At 40.6% G+C, this 20,580-nt stretch overlaps 1 protein-coding gene across 1 annotated transcript; it reads right to left on the minus strand.

The window, feature by feature from the left end:
• Positions 1 to 11,933: 11,933 nt before the first annotated feature.
• Positions 11,934 to 17,013, minus strand: LOC109479767 (alpha-N-acetylgalactosaminide alpha-2,6-sialyltransferase 2-like). The gene is made up of 5 exons (XM_019781763.1): positions 16,875 to 17,013; positions 15,727 to 15,889; positions 14,691 to 14,829; positions 13,698 to 13,801; positions 11,934 to 12,216 (listed from the first exon to the last, which is right to left on the minus strand). The coding sequence occupies exons 1-5, from the start codon at positions 17,011 to 17,013 to the stop codon at positions 11,934 to 11,936; spliced, it is 828 nt and encodes a 275-aa protein (XP_019637322.1).
• Positions 17,014 to 20,580: the final 3,567 nt, after the last annotated feature.

A 20,580-nucleotide genomic window follows, 5' to 3' on the forward strand; every position in this document is an offset into this window, starting at 1 on the left:
ACTACAGCACAGTTACCGTATATACATGGTCTGCACGTATCTGACTGATAATCAGTGGTTTCTATAAACATATCCAGTCTGCCATGACTACCATACTATGTACAAAACAAACCTGATTTTACGTATACCCCCTATGTCACCATTAAAATGTCTACTTATAAGCGTAACACCCTCATAACCAACTCAACAATGACTTCATTCTCTGACAAAGAACCAATTACTTAGAGATTTGTGCCATGTTTTGTTCATTTTATCCCTAGTGATATTTTCGAGTTGCCGGGCTTTTGAGATTTTCTATACCATTTCTATTCGCCCCTATGTTAGCAATATTGACTTCGTGGGGAGGTATATAATAGTACACATAGCCACTCTTGACAATGCCAGCTTTCTCTGTGTGGTAGGGTAGATATTTTTACCTCCATTAAAAATGGAGGTATTGTTTTTGGCGCGTCTGTCTGTTTGTCTGTGTGTGTTTCCACAACTTTGTGGTCAGCATAACTTCAGAACGCCTTTATGGATTGTAATGATATTTGGTATGTTGGTAGGTCTTAGGAAGACAAATGTCTGATTCTGTCTAATGCCTGTCGCTGATTCGCCCTATACTAGAGTATGGTCATGTTTTGCTCGTTGGCTGTAGTGACGAGCTGTCCACTAGTATGGAACGAGTACAAAAACGCGCTGTGCGCATCATCTCCCTCGGGGGAAAGCGAACAGTTCCAAAGCTCCCTTCTTTGAAAGAAAGGAGGGAAGCGGCCGCTTTGAAGCTGTTCACAGCTATGATAAAGCCTGAGCACCCACTACATGACCTAGTGCCCCTCCAACGGTCCACAGCTACAGGTAGATGCTTGCGGAACGACAGTGCCTTCACTGTGCCAAAAGCCAGGACTGAGCGACTGAAAAGGTCATTTGTTCATTGTGCGGTAAAACTGTACAATGAGTCTGTTTCATAAGCTATCCCATGCTGTATCGATCTGCATCCAATTTTGTTATCTTTAAGCTGTTTATTGTTCATTGATTGTATTGTATTATGTGTTTTGATTATATTGTAACAAACTATCCACTTCAGGGAGACTCTTGTCTTTCCCTGCATATGTATGTTTGGTGGTTGGAAAACCAATAAATAAATAAATGTTAAGGTCAAATACGGAGGTATGAGATCTCCGAATTCTTGTTAGCGTTTGTTATGAGGTTTCAGGCCTCAAAATCTGTTGCACAACGTATGTACTTTTTTTTTTTACATATTGGTGTTAAGAGGCCAACCAACAAACTAGTCTTTTTCGTAAGGAAAAAAATACACATTTTTGGAGTATACAAAGTACTCAAGTATGGATAAACGTGGATTTAAAAAAAACAAACATGGATTTTGTTTCAAAAAAGGCCAACAAGCGAACTAGTTTTTTGTAAGGAAAAAAAAGACACATTTTCGGAGTATACAAAGTACCCAAGTATGGATAAACGTAGATTTAAAAAAAAAAAACATGAATTTTGTTTCAAAAAAGGGGAAAAAACCATTGCGTTTGTCGTTTCTATGGAGATAGACAAATACACCTATTCTTTACCATAATTCTATAAACGACGTTGCTAACTTAGTTAACGAAATTGATAAACAAGCTAAAACCATTTCACAAATCCTATTTTCTCAATTTTCACATGGGACAGCGTTGTCCTTTGTCAAATAATTAGTTGTTATGTTGTTGTTGCTGTTTACAATAAAAGCTTGGGAAGTGTTATGTCTCGCCCAGTGCGCGGTTCGCACGAGCCTTAGCCCAACTTAATCTACCTGAACAAAAGTGACTTTATGTGAGCAAATAGTTCTAAAAGCGGGTACATAGCCTGGTATCCAGTCTTACGTGATTGGGGGTACGTGTTGGGGTGTTCAGGCAGGCTGTGTCTTCGGGGGCTCTAATGGCTTCCCCCGCCCAGTGCAACAGGCCGTCCCGGTAGGAGTGTTACGCTAATATAAGACAGTATGCTTGGGGATTTGGTGGAGGGCTAATCAATCTATCGTGAAATACACACCGGGAAACCTATGTGAGGCGGGCGGGACAGAGCTCTTGTGGCCCCGACCACGATCAGACTGGATACCAGGCTGGCGGGTACCAAGCACTGGGCCACTTCATAGCGATACTTCTGTAAACAAAGATTTAGAACGCTCGAGTGTTTTTACCCAGACACCATAGACTTGTAAATACTTGACTCACATACGAAACAAAAGAACGTCCAAAATTCACAATTTCAAGTGTGGGAAATTTTCAGAATGGTTTGATAATCTCTCATGTAGTTCTTTTGTCTCAAACCGACCTTAGAATTGACCCTGATATGACAGTTATGTACAAGTGTGCGATGTATGTGGTTAGGTAAATAGGAACCAAACTTTTCGGCTTCGCGAATTTTTCAGGAGGCTGGAAACGTTTTAACAGAGGCATGCGGACGTTTTCCGGTAGTTTTTGTCTCAAAAGTAACTCTGAGTGTCTTTAAGGGCTATTGAGGGGGGTGGTACGATCTTGGAGCACCCTTAAGAGGGGCAGACAGTGTGTGTGTTAAGGGTGACTGCACAAACAGTGTTTTGGGTGTTAGAGTGGGTTGGTAGTGGGCTAACGACAACTTTTCTGTGCTAAACGATGCAGCGAATGTCTGGTTGTAACGTGAGCACCTGATTCGGCACCACTCCATTCAGAACACTTCTGAACTCTGGATATTCCGTAATGTTTTGCCTCAGGGGACAATTTATTAACAAGCCACATCTGCTATTTGGTGGTCTAGATTTTATCTAGCCTTTCTTTTTCAGGAAATGGAGTCACCACAGAAATGCGTTGTCACGAAGACTTGTGCAACGCAAAGCTAGAATACGTAAAAACCTAAACAAGGAAGCGAAGTCATTTTTATATCCGCATGTTTTCTGTGTGTTTTCATTTTCTATTTTTTTCCACCGATCGCGAATTACATATACATATGTAGTGCTGTGTACCTAAATCCACATTTAGGTTCAGGTCCGGATTCAAGTCCAGAGGTTTAGGTTCAGTTCCAGACTCGTAAGTCCGGACCTAAACCCATGGCATATACAAAATTGCATGTTGGCAACCTTGCAATGTTGTTAGGGCAAAACTTTAACACATAACATGGAGGCCGACACTTGGTGATGCCCGATGGCAATATTTTCTTCATTTTGCAGCACAGATTTTGCAATTTATGGAAGGTTTTAGGTGATTTGGAAAGAAAAGGGGTATGTGAATTTTTTTTCTGTAATAAGTCCGGAATCGGTTCTTGACTTTTAATTTTTTTTGGCTTGAACCTAAACATTTTTACAAGTCAGGAACCGGTCCAGTGAACCGGTACGCAGCACTATATACATGTACACGGCGAAGACAATCAATTTTGCTGTGCTAGGCTATGTCTGGCACGTCTTGCTTGCTATTTTAGGATTTCTGGTCTATTTTGCAAACACGAGGAAACTACGTCCTGAAAAAACAAATCATTTATCAAGACAAAATCACCGCAGCGGGAAAATTCGTAGGCCCCCACAGAAGGCTGTTTTTCAAGGGTCAGACGTATAGAATTCACCTGTAGCTAGAGAACTTTCTAGAAGAAAACGACCACTGGTGGAAAATTTGATTTATGTTGCTTGGTGCTTGCACATACCACAAGTCCAAGCACTCGAGTCTTAGGCCACAGCAAGTAAATTTTATGGATGACATCCTCCGCAGACTCCAAATCTAATGCGAGCGGGCGGAAAAAACCAGACGGGCCGAAAAAATAAGGTTCCCACATTTTAAAATTTTGACTCAATCATTGTACAAATGGTTTTGATTCAGTGGGAATATCACATACACACAACCAGCATCACATATCACTGCATCAAAGTAAGAAACAAAACATTAAATCAGAGCCTTGTCTTGTCTCCTCTCTTCATATTTATCTGCCATCCACGTTCCGGCATGGCAACAGACATCTTTGCCCATTTTCGGCATGTGGACCACTGTCAGAAGGCAACAAAATTGCTTGTTTCTTTTCTCCCAAATCAGGTGAAAATTAATGCGCGCGCTGATGTCATCCATAAAAATTACTTGCTGTGGCCTTATTTGCATCGCCATAGAACACAATTCCCAATAGACGAATGTACCTAGGCTACTGTAAACTTCACATTTCAGCTGTGAACAATTTTGTCTTTGTCAACTTTCAATGTCAGTTTATTAAGTCCATTTTCATAGATAATGTAATTCCTGATTTTTTTCACTGTACTGTTATGTTCGCTGTTTTCACTGTCACTTCTGTACTGTGAAATTATCATTACAGTTAACAAATAATTCCTGGACTTTCTTTTTCCTGCACCTGTTGCCACCGTGAATACATAGTTCCGTGAACATGTCCATTTTTTTCAGACCGTGAACTTTTGCTACCGCGAACATAAAGTGAATTACAGTTAACAAATTTTGTTGTAGACAAGAAGATTTGTACGTGTTATTAAACACGTTTTATTGCAGGCTGTGTAAACAGTTAATTACCGCTATAAACATAAAGTAGACCGCCTCTAATTAAGTCTCCGCTACCATTATAAATCTAGTGGTATCGAAAACAGCTTCACAAACAAACAATAAAGTAGAATATGGCGGACCAGGAAATAACCTTAGAAATAAGATATAAATCAAGATTACGTTTACTTTATCAATTTTGCTGATAGGCGGTTGTGAAGTGCATGCCTTTTAGTTCTAAATGAAAATCACATTACAGAATAGAAACAATCGTTCTACAAAAAGGATGCAATAAAAATTGAATAATAAAAAATAAATAAAAAGGCGGGGTCGTGTGGCGTAACAGCAGTGTTCTTGGTTCGGAACCACCGATCTTGTGCCCTTGATTGGTGGAATAAGGTGACAAAATTTGTGTGTGCTGTCACCATGTCTAGTCATGAAATGTTGGAATAAAAAAACAACAACAAGAATTCTATAACCTTAGTCGCGACAGTGGTGTAGTCTACGTTTACTCTCCAAGCAGAGGTTGTGGGGGAATGATCGTTAGCTTTTTATATATGGCCTGTTTTTGTTTTTTTTCGCTACGTGCATGAAAACTGGCCAATTGGATACTGCCTGGCCAGTTTGATACTCTATTTTTCCGACCCTAGGATCTGCTTGGAGATTAGTCTACGTTACTTTATAGACGTATTCCGTAACACAAGTTGACAAAAATCGATGGGCAGAAGGTTTACATAGCAACAAAAATCAATATCGAATATAGAGCATATTTCTACGTCTGTTATCATTTTAATAAGTTACATGTACTTCGTGCATACATGCCTATGACTGTTGGGAGTGACTTTTTACCGTAAACCCTGTCTTATTTTATGCAAATGTTGTATAGTATTAATTTGACGTTTTCACTGAATATTTCTTACAGTACCTTAAGCTGATTTGAGTATTTAGAGTGTTTCCGGTCAATTCAAGAACCAGTGAACAATACTTTATAAAATGGCGCCCCATCACAAGTTTCCCGTAACAGGTGTTTTGGGTTGGTTGATCACCTAAGCAACCACACTCGTATGTTTATGACACGTGTCTCTTTGTACAAAAAACATCCCCCAACAATTCGTCAGACAAGATAAGAACTAAAGACAACACTTGATATAAAGACAGTGGTATTCTGTGTTTGTTTGAAACTATGGCCTGGCGTGTGTACAAGATAGTATGTTTGATACTACTCTCCAAGCAGAGGTTTGGGTTTTGGGTTATTTTTGGCCTGTTTTAAGACTTTTTCTTATTGGGGTTTCTTTTTTGCACTGGAATTTTTCTTTCACCCAACCCAATGGGTGAAAGAAATGGTTTTCCTTTGATGCCCACGATCTTGATAATCATTCTGACATACTCATTTCCACCTGAATTGAGGAAAGTCGTGTAAACTACCTTTCCCAAGGGCACAAGTTTGGTATCTTGGCAGGATTCGAACCATGGACCTCTTGGTTCTGAACCTAATGCTCTGTCGTTACGCCACACGACCCCACATGTTGGCAATTATTTCGGTCTCGACAGCGTGTAATATTGATGTATACGTATGAAGAGTAAAATGGTCAGTCGATATTGGAACTGAGGATTCGAACCATGGACCTCTTGCTTCTGAACCGAATTCTCTGTCGTTACGCCACACAACCCCACATGTTGGCAACAATTAAATCGGTCTCGACAGCGTATATTATTGATTTATGAAGAGTAAAATGGTCGGTCGATACTGGCACCAAGGATTCGAACCATGGACCTCTTGGTTCTGAAGCGTATGCTCTGCCATTACGCCACGCAACCCCACATGTTGGCAACTATTAAATCGGTCTCGACAGCGTATAATATTGATTTATGAAGAGTAAAATGGTCAGTCGATATTGGAACTAAGGATTCGAACCATGGACCTCTTGTTTCTGAACCAAATGCTCTACCCTTACGCCACACAACACCGCATGTTGGCAACTATTAAATCGGTCCCGCCAGCGTATATTATTGATTTATGAAGAGTAGAATGGTCAGTCGATATTGGAACTAAGGATTCGAACCATGGACCTCTTGATTCTGAACGCGAATGCTCTGCCGTTACGCCACACAACCCCACATGTTGGCAACTATTAAATCGGTCTCGACAGCGTATATTATTGATTTATAAACCGTACAATGCTCAGTCGATATTGTGACTAAAACACACACTTACCTACAGTACATTGTACATAGCAAAGAGCGGTATATTGGTTTCTTGGGGGCCTCTTACAAATACAACAAGTTGCTTGGTGAGACCGCCCGGCCGCCTTGTTCAAATAGTGACAGCCGCAATGCAGCATAACAAAAGTGTGACCAAAATTAGCTTTGTTTGTTTTTCGAGGTTCTTTTCAGTTTTCCGTAGCCTGGGTTCCGTTTTTTTGTCGCCGGGGTGCCTTGGGTAGAGTAATGAATATGTTGAGTAGGTTATCTGAGCCCTAGAAAATAACTAGTGATCTTTGAAGTCAGCGATAAAGCGACTAGCTTACGGCTATGTGGGTAAAGGTGATAAATACATGACAACGGTGGCGGGGTATGGCCTTGCTGTCACATTACATACAGGTGGTAGCTTTACAAATCACCAAATCATGGCGGCCGTATCGCCTAGACTTTCTCCCAAAATAGATTGCCTGTATTGTGGGTTGAATGGAGGGAAGGGGCGAACTGATATCGTTTTTCAATGTCTCGTTTTGTATACCACTGGATTCTATGTACGTGTAACGCCGGGTCGAGAAGACAAGCAAGTATGTTGCGGAGGTTTGTAGTCTAACCGTTGGTGAAACGTACCTGTTACGGCGTTTGTAGCGAAGAGTGGCCGAGCCTGGTCTGTCAGCGAGGCCTTGTCGGAGTGTCAGCGGGGAAGGGACGCCGCCGCGGCCGCCTGAAAACCCGGAACGTGCCGGTGTAAGAGCGTCTCGCTCACGGAGTACTGCGCCGCCCTCTCGCGCGCCCTATCGGAATGCAAATAAAGGCAACGCGGTCTGTCGCATAGCAACGGGGGTGACACGGCACCTTGCGCCACACAAAAGGCAAACACTCTTCTGTTGTTCCGGCCAACAGAGATCGGGTAGTCTTACCTCCCCCAACAATGGACTTATCCATACTACACCTGCAATATGTAAGGTATCAAGGACCTATAGAGATCGCCATTTTCTTTTGGGTGACCTTAAAAAGTATATATAGATACGACAAGGTCAACAAAAAGCTGTAGCACGTCTACTAGTACATACGAACAGTTGTACTATAGCAATAAAGAATTCCTTCGATATATTACCATGTCAATTTGTATACGAATATACAAAGATCTCTGTCAATATGTTTGGAGTCAACAAAAAATTAAAAACCATTGTGGAGTTGGTCCGTTTCTAGGTCAAGAAATGCTAACAAGGCAAAACCGCGCTTTAGGCCACACCAATTAAATTTGTTGGTTCTCGGATACGCCTCTTCATTTTTTGTTCTGATTAGCAAAAAAAAAAAAGATTTTGGTTCTGAATCAACTCAAAAATGCTCATATTTTCGCCTCCAACAGTTGAGGAAAGTCCTTTTCTTCCTAGCTGTTACAGTTTTTCTATCTATAAATGCAGTGGTTTGATTAAACGTTCAAAATTCATTGTTTAAATATCAACCCAGCCTTTTGTCTTGACTTCATGGCTCCTATCATAGCATTTGGGGCTATAGGATGCCTAGACCTGTTTTTATTTTTATTTGGCCCTGTCGCTTCATATTCTTTCTGAAAAAATCCGAGAGCCAACGAATTAAATTGCTGTGGCCTTACAATGGTTGCTTCAAAAGTCACCCCCTGCACTATTGTTGTGTGTTTACAACATGATGTAATTATGTTACTAGTCGGAAACTTGTCGATAATTACGTTATTGTGCATGTGTTATCCTATGGGATTTCTTACCCTACCCTTTTGTGATGTGTGTCCCAGAGAATGCTTGCCGGAACAGATTGTCTGTAAGTATATGCTCAGTGGATCATTTCTCGCAGTCTATTTGTTAAGATAATAATACGATTTTCCACTTTGGTGGCTTCGATGTAAGAAAGGTAAAAGCCTGGGGCGATTTTCGTCTGGTAGTCTCGCCTAAGCATGTTATGGCGTACTGTGTGTCTGTGTGTGTGTGGTGGGGGGGGGGGGACAAAGGTATGATTGAAAATCTATGAATTGAAAGAATTGTTTGAAAAAAATGATCTCTTTATTAAAGGCTTCTAGTACAGTTTTTTTAGGGCCTGTAAACACGATTTTTCAAAGCCAATATTCTATATCCTAATGTATATTGGCCCTCATGGAACACATATTCCCAAAATTCTGACGGAAAATGGTTACTGGAAGGGCCCCAGGCGGATTTTTAGGGTACCACCCAGAAAATAGACTCATCTTGGGGCTTGTTTCTGCAGTTTTAAATGCCCAAAGTATGAAATACTGATTCAAATGTGCTAATGTGAAGCAGTATGTGTCAATATCACAAAGATTGCCTTATTCAGAATATTTTCAGTTTTGCTGCCCTGAAATTGGATTGGATACCTTTAAATAATAAATAGTTTTAGTTTTCATACTTTCAGGTATTGTAGTGTATTACCAAAAGGGAAAACTTAACAGTGTTTTTTTTAAATAGTGAGTATCCAAAATGGAGAGCTGAGTAAGCATAACAGGTGCATCACTTCTGACCAATCAGAGCAAGGATAGCGAATCACGTGACACACATCGCCTTGACATCTCAAAATCACGTGATTGGCATGTGATTGTACGTCATGCGATACGGATTAAAATACCTACCGTAAACACGCGCGCTTTTGTGATCTTTGAGTGTCGCTGTTTCTCCGCCGTGTACTGTAAACACTGGACATTTTATCGTCCATGAAAAGAAGAAAGCCTTGTACCATTGTTGAACCGGTTTATTCAAGCAGACGTCAACATTTGCGTTTCTAATTCCTGATGAGTTAAACATTCCTACGTTAGGAAGTGGTCTAAAGAGATGAAATTAGACGTATCGAACCTTTCTGACTGTGAAAACATTTTCACAAAGTTGTAACAAAACATTAGCTGGTCTCTAATGCCATGTGGTTTATAGGGCGGCGCCCATCTCCTTTTTATAGACCTTGGACCACACAGTAATCTAAAGAGACGAAATTAGACGCATCGAACCTTTCTTACTATGAAAACATTTTCACAAAGTTGTAACAAAACATTAGCTGGTCTCTAATGCCATGTGGTGTATAGGGCGGCACCCATTTCTAAAGCCCTTGGACCACGCAGTTGCACATACACTACAGCAGGGGCTAGTCCACTGGTAGGGGTGTGTGTGTGTGTGTTCAACTCCCATACTCTTTCCTATATACTGAGTGCTAAGCATAGAAACCATGTACTAGTATGTGCCATTTCAGTTACAGTGAAATGTTGAAGTCAAAAATATTTGCGCACGTTCACTATACACTCGCCATACATGTACATGTGACCACATGCACATTGACATTTATTGTTCTTATGGAGAAAACATATTGACTTTCTTTCAGTTAGCATATTTGCCCTTCATGAGAAATACGTGACTCTGTCCTCAGTGATTTGTCACTGGTCATATACAGCAGCAAATTGACCCTAAGGCCACAGCAAGTAAATTTTATGGATGACATTCTTCGCAGACTCCAAATCTAATGCGAGCGGGCGAAAAAAAACAAGGCGGGCCGAAAAAAACAAGGTTCCTACATTTTGAAATTTTGACTCAATCATGGTGCTAATGGTTTTGATTCAGTGGGAACATCACATGTACACAGTCAGCATTACATATCACTGCATCAAAGTAAGAAACAAAACTTTAAATTAGAGTCTTTTCTGAGCTCCGCTCTTTATAGTTATCTGCCATTCACGTTCCAGCAAGGCAACAGACATCTTTGCTCATTTTCGGCATGTTGACCACTGTCAGAGGAAACAAAATTTCTTGTTTTTTTTTCTTCAAAATCAGGCGAAAATCAATGCGCGTGTTGATGTCATCCATAAAAAGTACTTGCTGTAGCCTTAATCTAATTGACAGGACTTTACAAGCTGAAGTGATTGTTTCTATGGTAGGCAGGCTGTTTTCTCACGCAAATTGTAGCATGGTGTGGTAATTGGGTTGGCAAAAAATTGGGTTAGCGTGACGCTAATCTCCCTGGGATTCCAACCAATCAGGAACGTTGTTACGGCTGGTTTTGGAATGGAAGGTTTGATATAGCATTCCTGTTCTGTGTGTATGAATTATACAATAACGTTATAACATATGCACCAGAATTTTTATTTTTAATGCTTCTTGAACTATTTGCAATACTGAGGTACATTATAACCGTATTTCAGTATAGCTTATTATACTATACAACTTTGAATATTTGAATATTTTACAAATCTTGTAATTTATCTTATAATTTCGCATTTTCTATTATTTTTTTATATTCCAACATGTACTCACAAGACGTGGTTACGGCACACTCAAGTTTTTTCAACTTATATTAATGCCGCCACCAACACAGGGGACAATACAATACTCATTTTCACCTGAGCGAAGTGAGGAAAGTCGTGTAAAGTGCTTTTCCCAAGGGCACAAGATCGGTGGCATGTCAGGACTCAAACCCGGGACCCATTGGTTCCGAGTTGAGCACTCTGCCGCTACGCCACACGACCCCACTAATAATTTTCTATTATTGGTACGTAGGTGAGTGATTTCTATCCTTCTGTGACCGTCCTTCTATCATCCAATAGAACGAAAAGAAAACATAACTAGAGAAGTAACATTTGCAAAGCAAATGCATAATGTTCACCTTCGGACATGGTCTGCCCTCTTAATTTTTACTCAAACACATACGTACATGTACTACAAGTATATGGTAATTTTTACTCAAAAACATACGTACATGTACTACAAGTATATGGTGACAGGAGTAAGGAGCAGACCATGAAATTGCAACATTATGTAACCCAACACCAGTCACCATGGTGACAGACGTCAACAAATCATGTCATTGGTCAGGTCAGAGGTCACTGTTGGGAGAAGAAGAAGAAGAGGAAGAAACTGAGTAAAAATAATATGTTTTCCTTCGGTAACATAAAAATGTCTTTCCCAACATAAGCTTGGAGATTTATCTAGTAACCTATCCTCCAGTAATATTTCCTCGATACAAACTGATGATTCCTGTTCTATCTAAGTCATCCCACAACTTAATCTACATCTTGAAATCATGATTGACGTATAAACAGGAATTTTTGGAAGGTGTCTTCGTAGTAGTGGTTGGTGTAGTTGCGCTATGTTTTCGTGATGAAGCCGTAAGATGTAACCCAACACTAGTTACCATGGTAACAGACTTCTGGTTCAGGTCATTGACCTTATTGGAGAAGAAGAAGAAACTGAGCAAAAACTATATGATTTCCTTCGGTAAACATAATAATATCGCTTTAACCTATCCTCCTGATATATTTCCTCGATACAAACTGATGATCCCTGCCCTATCTAAGTCATCCCACAATTTAATCTCCATCTTGAAATCGTGGTTGACATAAAACAGGAATTTTTGGAAGGTGTCTTCGTAGTAGTGGTTGGTGTAGTTGCGCCATGTTTTGGTGATGAAGCCGTAAGCGTCGGTGACGTCGCAGACATGCAGGGCGGTGAGGAGGGCCACGGCGCCGGTAGACGGGCGGTAGATCGGCTGGAAACGGCCGTAACCATGCGTGGAGTTCAGCCACCTGCAGGCAGATACATTGTATCACTGTCAAAGGCTTTCAATGCACTTTCAGGGCGGCTACCTACATACCAAAAATCACGACAATCCGTCAACCGGTTCTTGAGTTATCCTTCTTCGAAATTTTTTTCAACAAATGCTCCTGCAGTTCCAGAACAAGCCGCTAGGGGTCCCAAACTCATGTCATTTCTTCCCTACCCCAAGGGCTATCTACCACCCAAAATTCGTGACCCTAGCATGTCCAGATCGCGAGATATCAAAACCGGAAGTTCTGCTGCAGTACCAAAAAAAAGGCGCCAGGGGGCCCAAAATCTAATAATTTCTAGGTCTCATCAAGACCTACGCACCTACCAAGTTTCATGACAATGCATATTAAGCTTCTTGAGTTATGCTGTTCACAAACGGACAGACGGACAGACGGACAAACGCTACTGAAAACATAACCTTTTTGGCGAAGGTAATAAAGACTAATAAATTAACTGCCAACACTAACTAACTTCTTTCCAAGAGGAGTGAAGGAGGCGGTCTACATAAGAGCACACAGACCTACCCTGAACAGAGACGGGGGGCGACACAAGTTATCTGGCACGTATGACCCGCTACTCACGTGTCTCTGAGTAGACGGGTCCATTCCGTGAACAAGGTTGATGGAGTCAACCAAAAATTTGGGGTAAGTCCCAATTCTTTGTTAGTTAGTGTTACGTCAGTGGCAGCAGAACAGCGCCCTCTAGCAGCTAGATCCATCAATGCAGTTTCTCATGATTGACAGAGTGAGAGCTAGAATAAGGAGATAACTCACCTGTATTTCAGGTATGATAGGAAGTCAGGGTGGAGCATTCTGAACCGGCTTGCCTTCGGTCTCTCACCGAACAACCCTGGCGGTCTGCGGCGGAACAACAGGCAAACGTCACAACTTATCGTTTGATTGAGAAAATTAATATACTGGTTACGCCAATGTTTACAACATACATTGTGAACAGTATATATGTGAGACTAGTTCTATATCCTTGTACGTCTACCTTTTCGATCTTTGTAAAATGTAGTTAACTTTCGCAGAAGGAAAACATATTGTTTTTGCTCTCTTTCTTCTTCTTCTTCTCCAAACCAATAAGGTCAATGACCTGAACCAGACGTCTGTCGCTATGGTAACTAGTGTTGGGTTACATCATGTTGCAATTTTATAGCAGGAGGGATTTAGACTCCTGTCTGACCATTTGTATGAATGTGTTTGAGTAAGAATTAACAGAGCAGACGATATGCGAAGGTAAACATTGTGCATTTGCTTCGACTAGTGTTGGGTTACATCATGTTGCAATTTTATAGCAGGAGGGATTTAGACTCCTGTCTGACCATATATATGAATGTGGTAGTAAGAATAAAGAGAGCAGACCATATGCGAAGGTAAACATGCATTTGTTTTGGAAATGTTACTTCTCTAGTTTTTATTGAAACTAGAAAGGTAACATACAGCCCAGGGTTACTTACGAATCACTGGCGTCTGCACCCTTCTGAACAGGTTTCCATGACAACACAGCATCCATAAACAAGTAGTCCCTCTCGAAAGTAGGGATGTCAACATAAATCGTCTCCTTACATAAAAAAACAAAAACAAACAGATCAAAACAAACAAGTTAGCTTAAACTCAAAGATAAACATATATGAATGTTTGGGTACACAAGCTAATTATTCTTGCATGAGTATAGTTTTATATTGACAGATTAATGTGCTTGAAACACATCCTGTGTCGACACTTTTGTATATATACTGGAGATGATAGGGTGGAAGCTAGACGTGTACTGCATTTTTGTACACAACCGCAAGTCAGCGCTTTTAACACGCTGCAGCTTTTAGTTGCATTTAGGCCATGTTGATTTGATTATATGGATGACATCCACGCGCTCATGAATTTTCGTCCGTTTCCAAAAAGAAAGTTTTCGACCATACTGTAAATCGTACAAAATGAGCGAATATATGTCGTATGTTGCAAAAACAAAAGTACTGGAAAACTATACTAATGTCATACAATGCCGAAATCAATTCAGGAAAAAAAAATGTGAAGAAAAAAAAAGAAGAGTCTATTATTATTCGCCATACGATACTCTGTATGTTTAGTCATTTGTTCAACCTTTATGACGTTGAAGAAAAATTATTTTTTTGGCCAAACTTTTTTTATTCGCACGCTCGCGTCAGTTTTGGGCTTCCCAGGGGATGTCATCCATATAATCAAATCAACATGGCCTTACGGTATAATTAATTGCTTTATTGTAAATTCGTGCCCGAGGGCTAATTGCAGGAACAGAAGAAACATATGGTATAAAAACAGATAATTAGTACACATGGAACTACTGATAACTACTAAGAAACTACTAGTAAAAACTACTGGGTTTGACTTCTTTTTTCAAGACAGAGGAAGACAAAGGATCCCACTTATTCTGTAATTTGTGGGTTTTTCTGTAATTTGCAGACGCCTGCCCTCACCGTTGTGTTTGGTACTTGAACGAAGCCGTATTTCCTGGCGGAGATCAGGGAACCTTTCAGTGTCGTGACGGTGTGGAAGTAGAAAGACGTCCGGCTGCCGACGTCTCTCTCAAACCCCTTTACAATAGCAGCATTCACCCTGACGACAACAAAAGTTGTAAAGCAGTCATTTTGCATTTTAGCTGCATCGTTGGGTGCATTTAACTGGCAAATGTATCTGGATGCCTCTCCCCCATACAAATCGGGGGGTGCATGCAAAAGAATTCATACAAATTTTACGGAATTCATACGAATTTTACGGAATTCATACGAATTTTACGGAATTCATACGAATTTTACGGAATTCGTACGAATTTTACGGAATTTCTACAAATTTTACGGAATTTCCACGAATTTTGCGGAATTCCTACGAATTTTACGGAATTCCTACGAATTTTACGGAATTCCTACGAATTTTATGGAATTCATACGAATTTTACGGAATTCATACGAATTTTGCGAAATTCATACGAATTTTACGGAATTCATACGAATTATACGGAATAAATACGATCCAACATGCGAATATTACGGAATACATGTACATACGATCCGTTACTAGAAACATCCGAATTTTACGGAATACATGTACATACGATCCATTACTAGGCAACATACGAATATTACGGAATACATACGATACATTACTAGAAGCATACGAGTATTACGGAATATATGTACATACGATCCATTACTAGGAAACATACGAATATTACGGAATACATACGATCCATTACTAGAAACATACGAATTTTACGGAATGCATACGATCCAGCATTACGCGGATTATTAGTAAGGATCGTATGGTTTCTGCGTAATGGATCGTATGTATTCCGTAAAATTCGTATGTTTCTAGTAATGGATCGTATGTATTCCGTAAAATTCTTATGAATTCCGTAAAATTCGTATGAATCCCGAAAAATTCGTATGAATTCTTTGGCACCCCTGAATATGGTGTTATGTATGTTACTGTCCCAAAATTGAAGTCTCGTCCTACCTGAAGATGTAGTCATGAGAGTCTATTTCTTTCCCTTTTCCAGACTCCCTCAGAGTCCCGCCGTTTCCAACAACTGCACACCGTACAGGTGAGCCCCCTTGCGACACGTTGAATAACGACCGATGAACCGTCCCGTTGAAATGCCTTGCAGCGGACGCAACATCTGAAACAAATCGAAGTCTTGGAATATTACTTAGTCTAGTAAACAACGCAAATGGATCTCAGAGCCCCGTTACGTTTCAAAAAGGCTTTAAGTCGTAATCCGTTTAGGCCACAGCAAGTAATTTTTATGGATGACATCAGTGTGTGCATTAATTTTCGCCTGATTTTGGAAAAAAATTGTTGCCTTCTGACAGTGGCCAACATGCCGAAAATGGGCAAAGATGTCTGTTGCCATGCCGGAAGGTGGATGGCAGATAACTATGAAGAGAGGAGACAAGAAAAGGCTCTGATTTAATGTTTTGTTTCTTACTTTGATACAGTGATATGTGATGTGTAAATGTGATGTTCCCACCGAATAAAAAACATTTGTACAATGATTGAGTCAAAATTTTAAAATGTAGGAACCTTGTTTTTTTCGGCTCGTCTTGTTTTTCTTTCGCCCGCACGCATTAGATTTGGAGTCTGCGGAGGATGTCATCCATAAAATTTACTTGCTGTGGCCTAAGTCGTACATCCGCTTAACAGAAGCAAGGGTGAATGCAAGAAAACCAACATCCTGAAACGTTGCACCATGTTTCGACAAGGCCACAACTGTTAAACCAGGATATTTATTTTAGGACGACTCACCTTGGACATTTTTTTAAAAGTAAGTCTTGGCTATTAAGGCCACACCAGTTCAATTTGTTGGTTCTTGGATTTGCCTCTTCGTTTTTTTCTGAGTTGCCCCCAACAGTTGAGGAAAGTCCCTTTTCTTTCCAGCTGTTACAGGTTTTCTATCTACCAATGCAGTGGTTTGATTAAAAGTGCAAAATTTATTGTTTAGATTTAACCCAGCCTTTTGTGTTGACTTCATGGCTCCTATCGTAGCATTTGGGGATGCCTAGACCTGTTTTCCCGCCCTGTCGCTTCATATTTTTTCTGAAAAAAAATCCGAGATCCAACAAATTAAATATTGGTGTGGCCAAATAGTGACAATTTTTTCTCACCTTCAAAAGAAACGTTGGCCCAACCGTAGGGTGGTCTGTATCGTCTGAGACGCTCGTATTCGCTGACGGTCACGTGACTTTTGGTCAGGAGGACTGGAATGTCCCGGATGATGACGTATTTTTGTGTTGGCGGTTGCATGATGGGAGTTGGGGTTGACTGATGTGCATCTAGGAACCAGGCTAGAAGGGTTGAAATGAAATAAGGCCACACCAATTTAATTTGTTGGTTCTAGGATTTGCCTCTTCTTTTTGTTCCGATTTTCATTAAAAAATTCTGATTCTGAATCAACTAAAAATGCTCATATTTTGCCTCCAACAGTTGAGGAAAGTCATTTTCTTCCTGCATAATATTACAGTGTTTCCATCTATCAATGCAGTGGTTTGATTAAAAGTTAAAAATTCATTGTTTCAATATCAACCCAGCCTTTTGTGTTGACTTCATGGCTCCTACTGTAGCATTTGGGCTATAATAGGATGCCTAGACCTGTTTTTATTATTATTTTTTCGCCCTGTAGCTTCATATTTTTTCTAAAAAAATACGAGAACCAACAAATTAAACTGGTGTGGCCTAAACAAAACAGAAATAGGTGTACAACCCTGGCCTAACCCCTAACTTATGTGAACTCGGTAATAAAAATAAGCGGGTTATTTTTGACTTGTAATGCTTTGCAGGCGTAACCAGGGTAATTACTAATTTGAGGGCAACTGGAATAAATTTGAATTGACGTTAATCTTAAAAATCTGTCTCTGAGAAGTTTGAAATAATCTTAATTATTTCAACTACTTTGCTACACATGTAAGGCTTTTTCTCCCATTTTTATACATGTACAAGAAAGCATAAGTGAGGTTAAAAAGTTTTAGACTTTCGCAGGTTAGCCTCCATAGCATGCCAAAAAAAACCCTGGGGGTTTGGGGGTCTTTGGGATCTTTTATGTGCTATTTTCTGATTGCATATAGACAACATAGAAAGCCTGGTTGAATTACCCCGTTTTTTTTAAACTGGGCTAATCAGAAAACAGCCGAAGACCACCAAACCCCAAGTTCTATAAGCCTAGCCTCTACCAGGCACCGAGGATCGCTGGAAAATAGTACAAATATTGGCCGAAATAAAGGGATAGTATACCAGAAAAGATCCCGGGCCATAGAAGATCCAATTCACGGGTCTCCTCTGGTATACTATCCCTTTATTTCGGCCTATTTCTACTATTTTTCCAGCGATCCGCGGTGCCTGGTAGAGGCTACTAGAAGCGTGCTACGGAGGCTATTTGCAGGTGGAGTTGGTTTTTGAGGACAAGGTTTTGGATTACTTGACCGAAACGGGTGCAAGGCCCAGCTAACCCCAATATGACCCGCTACAGTAAAGCCACAGCAAGTAAATTTCATGGATGACATCCTCCGCAGACTCCAAATCTAATGCGTGCGGGCGAAAAAAACAAGGCGGGCCGAAAAAAACAAGGTTCCTACATTTTTAAATTTTGACTCAATCATTGTACAAATGGTTTTGATTCAGTGGGAACATCACATATACACAGCCAGCATCACATATCACTGCATCAAAGTAAGAAACAAAACATTAAATCAGAGCCTTTTCTTGTCTCCTCTCTTCATAGTTATCTGTCATCCACCTTCCGGCATGGCAACAGACATCTTTGCCTATTTCGGCATGTTGACCACTGTCAGAGGGCAACAAAATTTCTTGTCAGGCGAAAATTAATGCGCGCGCTGATGTCATCCATAAAAATTACTTGCTGTGGCCTAATATAGGTTATAGGTACAAGTACCCCAGCAGGTTCAAATAGAGGAGAACGGGGCGTACAAGGATATCACGTTCTGGTTATGTCAGAGTTAGTTAGGCCACAGCAAGTAATTTTTATGGATGACATCAACGCGCGCATGAATTTTCACCTAAAAAAACAAACAAGGAATTGTTTTGGTCTCTGACGGTGGTCAGAATGCCGAAAATGGGCAACTATAAATGACTATGGGTTTGGAGACTATCCAGCAAACTTGAGGCACAATGGTTCGCGTTTGATCGCAAATGTTGACACTGACATGTTCCAATGCATCTAACCCAACCCAGTACAGTAGCTGCCCATGATGGTACGGCTAGCTGTTTTGCTAGAATTTATAGTCAATTGAGGTCTTTACACATCTGCAAGGACAGGTAATACTGAAGAATATAAGATCTGTTTGGTTGTGATATTATGTTTTTTCACTTCAATTTTTGTTTAACAAGGCCTCAAAATTTGAAAATGAAAGAATCTTTTTTTTGCCCGTCTTGATTTTTTTTCGCCCTATCGCATTGAATTTGGAATCTGTCGAGGGTGTCATCCATAAAATTTACTTGCTGTGGCCTTACCTGAGCTCTGTCTCCCCACGGGACGACTTTCTCCAAGTTTTCTTAAAGCCACGAAGTCTCCGTAGTATGTTTCCAGCTCCAACATCAGTAGACAGAGGAGAATAACAACGTTACAGGCGATAGTTGACAGTAGGCAGACTGTTAGAAAGCTTTGGCGTAAGGTGTGAAAATGTTGTCCCTTTGTAGCCAGCCTTCGGCCCGCCATCTGTACTGGGTGTCTACGCTTATCCAGGTCAGGTGCAATTTTCAGACGATCCGAACATTTGGTCACGCTCTCAGTTAGCATTCACGTGTTTCCCATTCCCAGGATGCATTGCAAATCCTGGGTGGTAAGCCTCATTTGCATATCGCAGGAAGGCCCGCTATCTGCACTAGGCTAGACGCTTATGTGCAATTTTCAGACGATCCTGGTTTAACATTTGGTCAGGCTCCCAGCATTCACGAGTTTCACATTCCCAGGATGCATTGCAAGTCCTGGGTGGTAAACCTCATTTGCATATCGTAGGAAGGCCCGCCATCTGTACTTGGTGTCTACGCTTATCCAGGTCAGGTGCAGTTTTCAGACGATCCCGGTTCAACATTTGGTTACGCTCTCAGCATTCACCTGTTTCCCATTCCCAGGATGCATTGCAAATCCTGGGTGGTATTAAGTCCATTTGTATATCGCAGGAAGGCATCCTGTTGACGTTAAACAGCCTATTTTTCAGTGTGTTTTGTACTAGGCTAGACGCTTATACAGATCAGGTGCAAGTTTCAGACGATCCCGGTTCAACATTTGGTTACGCTCTCAGCTAGCATTCACGTGTTTCCCATTCCCAGCATGCATTGCAAATTCTGGGTGGTAAACCTCATTTACATATCGCAGGAAGGCATCCTGTTGACGTTAAACAGGTTTTTTTTTTTTAGTGTGTTTTGAGGTGTTGGGCCATTTTATCTGACAACATGTAGAGAATTATATTTTTGTGTTCGTTTTAACATGGGAATGTGGTTTGTAACGTTATAGTGGTAACGCTATACTGATGCTGTAATGTTACAAACCACATGTTCCATGTTAAAAATAACAAAAAAAAACGTCATTCTCTATTCGACCCATAGTAATTTAATTAATGTTTAGCATAAAATGCCTCAACACTTCAAAACACACTGAAAAACAAGCTGTTTAACGTCAACAGGATGTCTTCCTGCGATATGCAAATGAGGTTTACCGCCCAATATTCGCAATGCATCCTGGGAATGCTAAACTCGTGAATGAACAGGCAGGACACGACTCCAACAAGATGATAAAAATATTTTGTCGGCAAAATTAAACGCCAACTCAGTACGCGACATACCTTCGTTGAGAACGAC

This window comes from Branchiostoma belcheri, unplaced genomic scaffold, assembly GCF_001625305.1.
Source record: "Branchiostoma belcheri isolate BF01 breed outbred unplaced genomic scaffold, Haploidv18h27 scaffold107, whole genome shotgun sequence".
NCBI classification, from domain to species: Eukaryota; Metazoa; Chordata; class Leptocardii; order Amphioxiformes; family Branchiostomatidae; genus Branchiostoma; species Branchiostoma belcheri.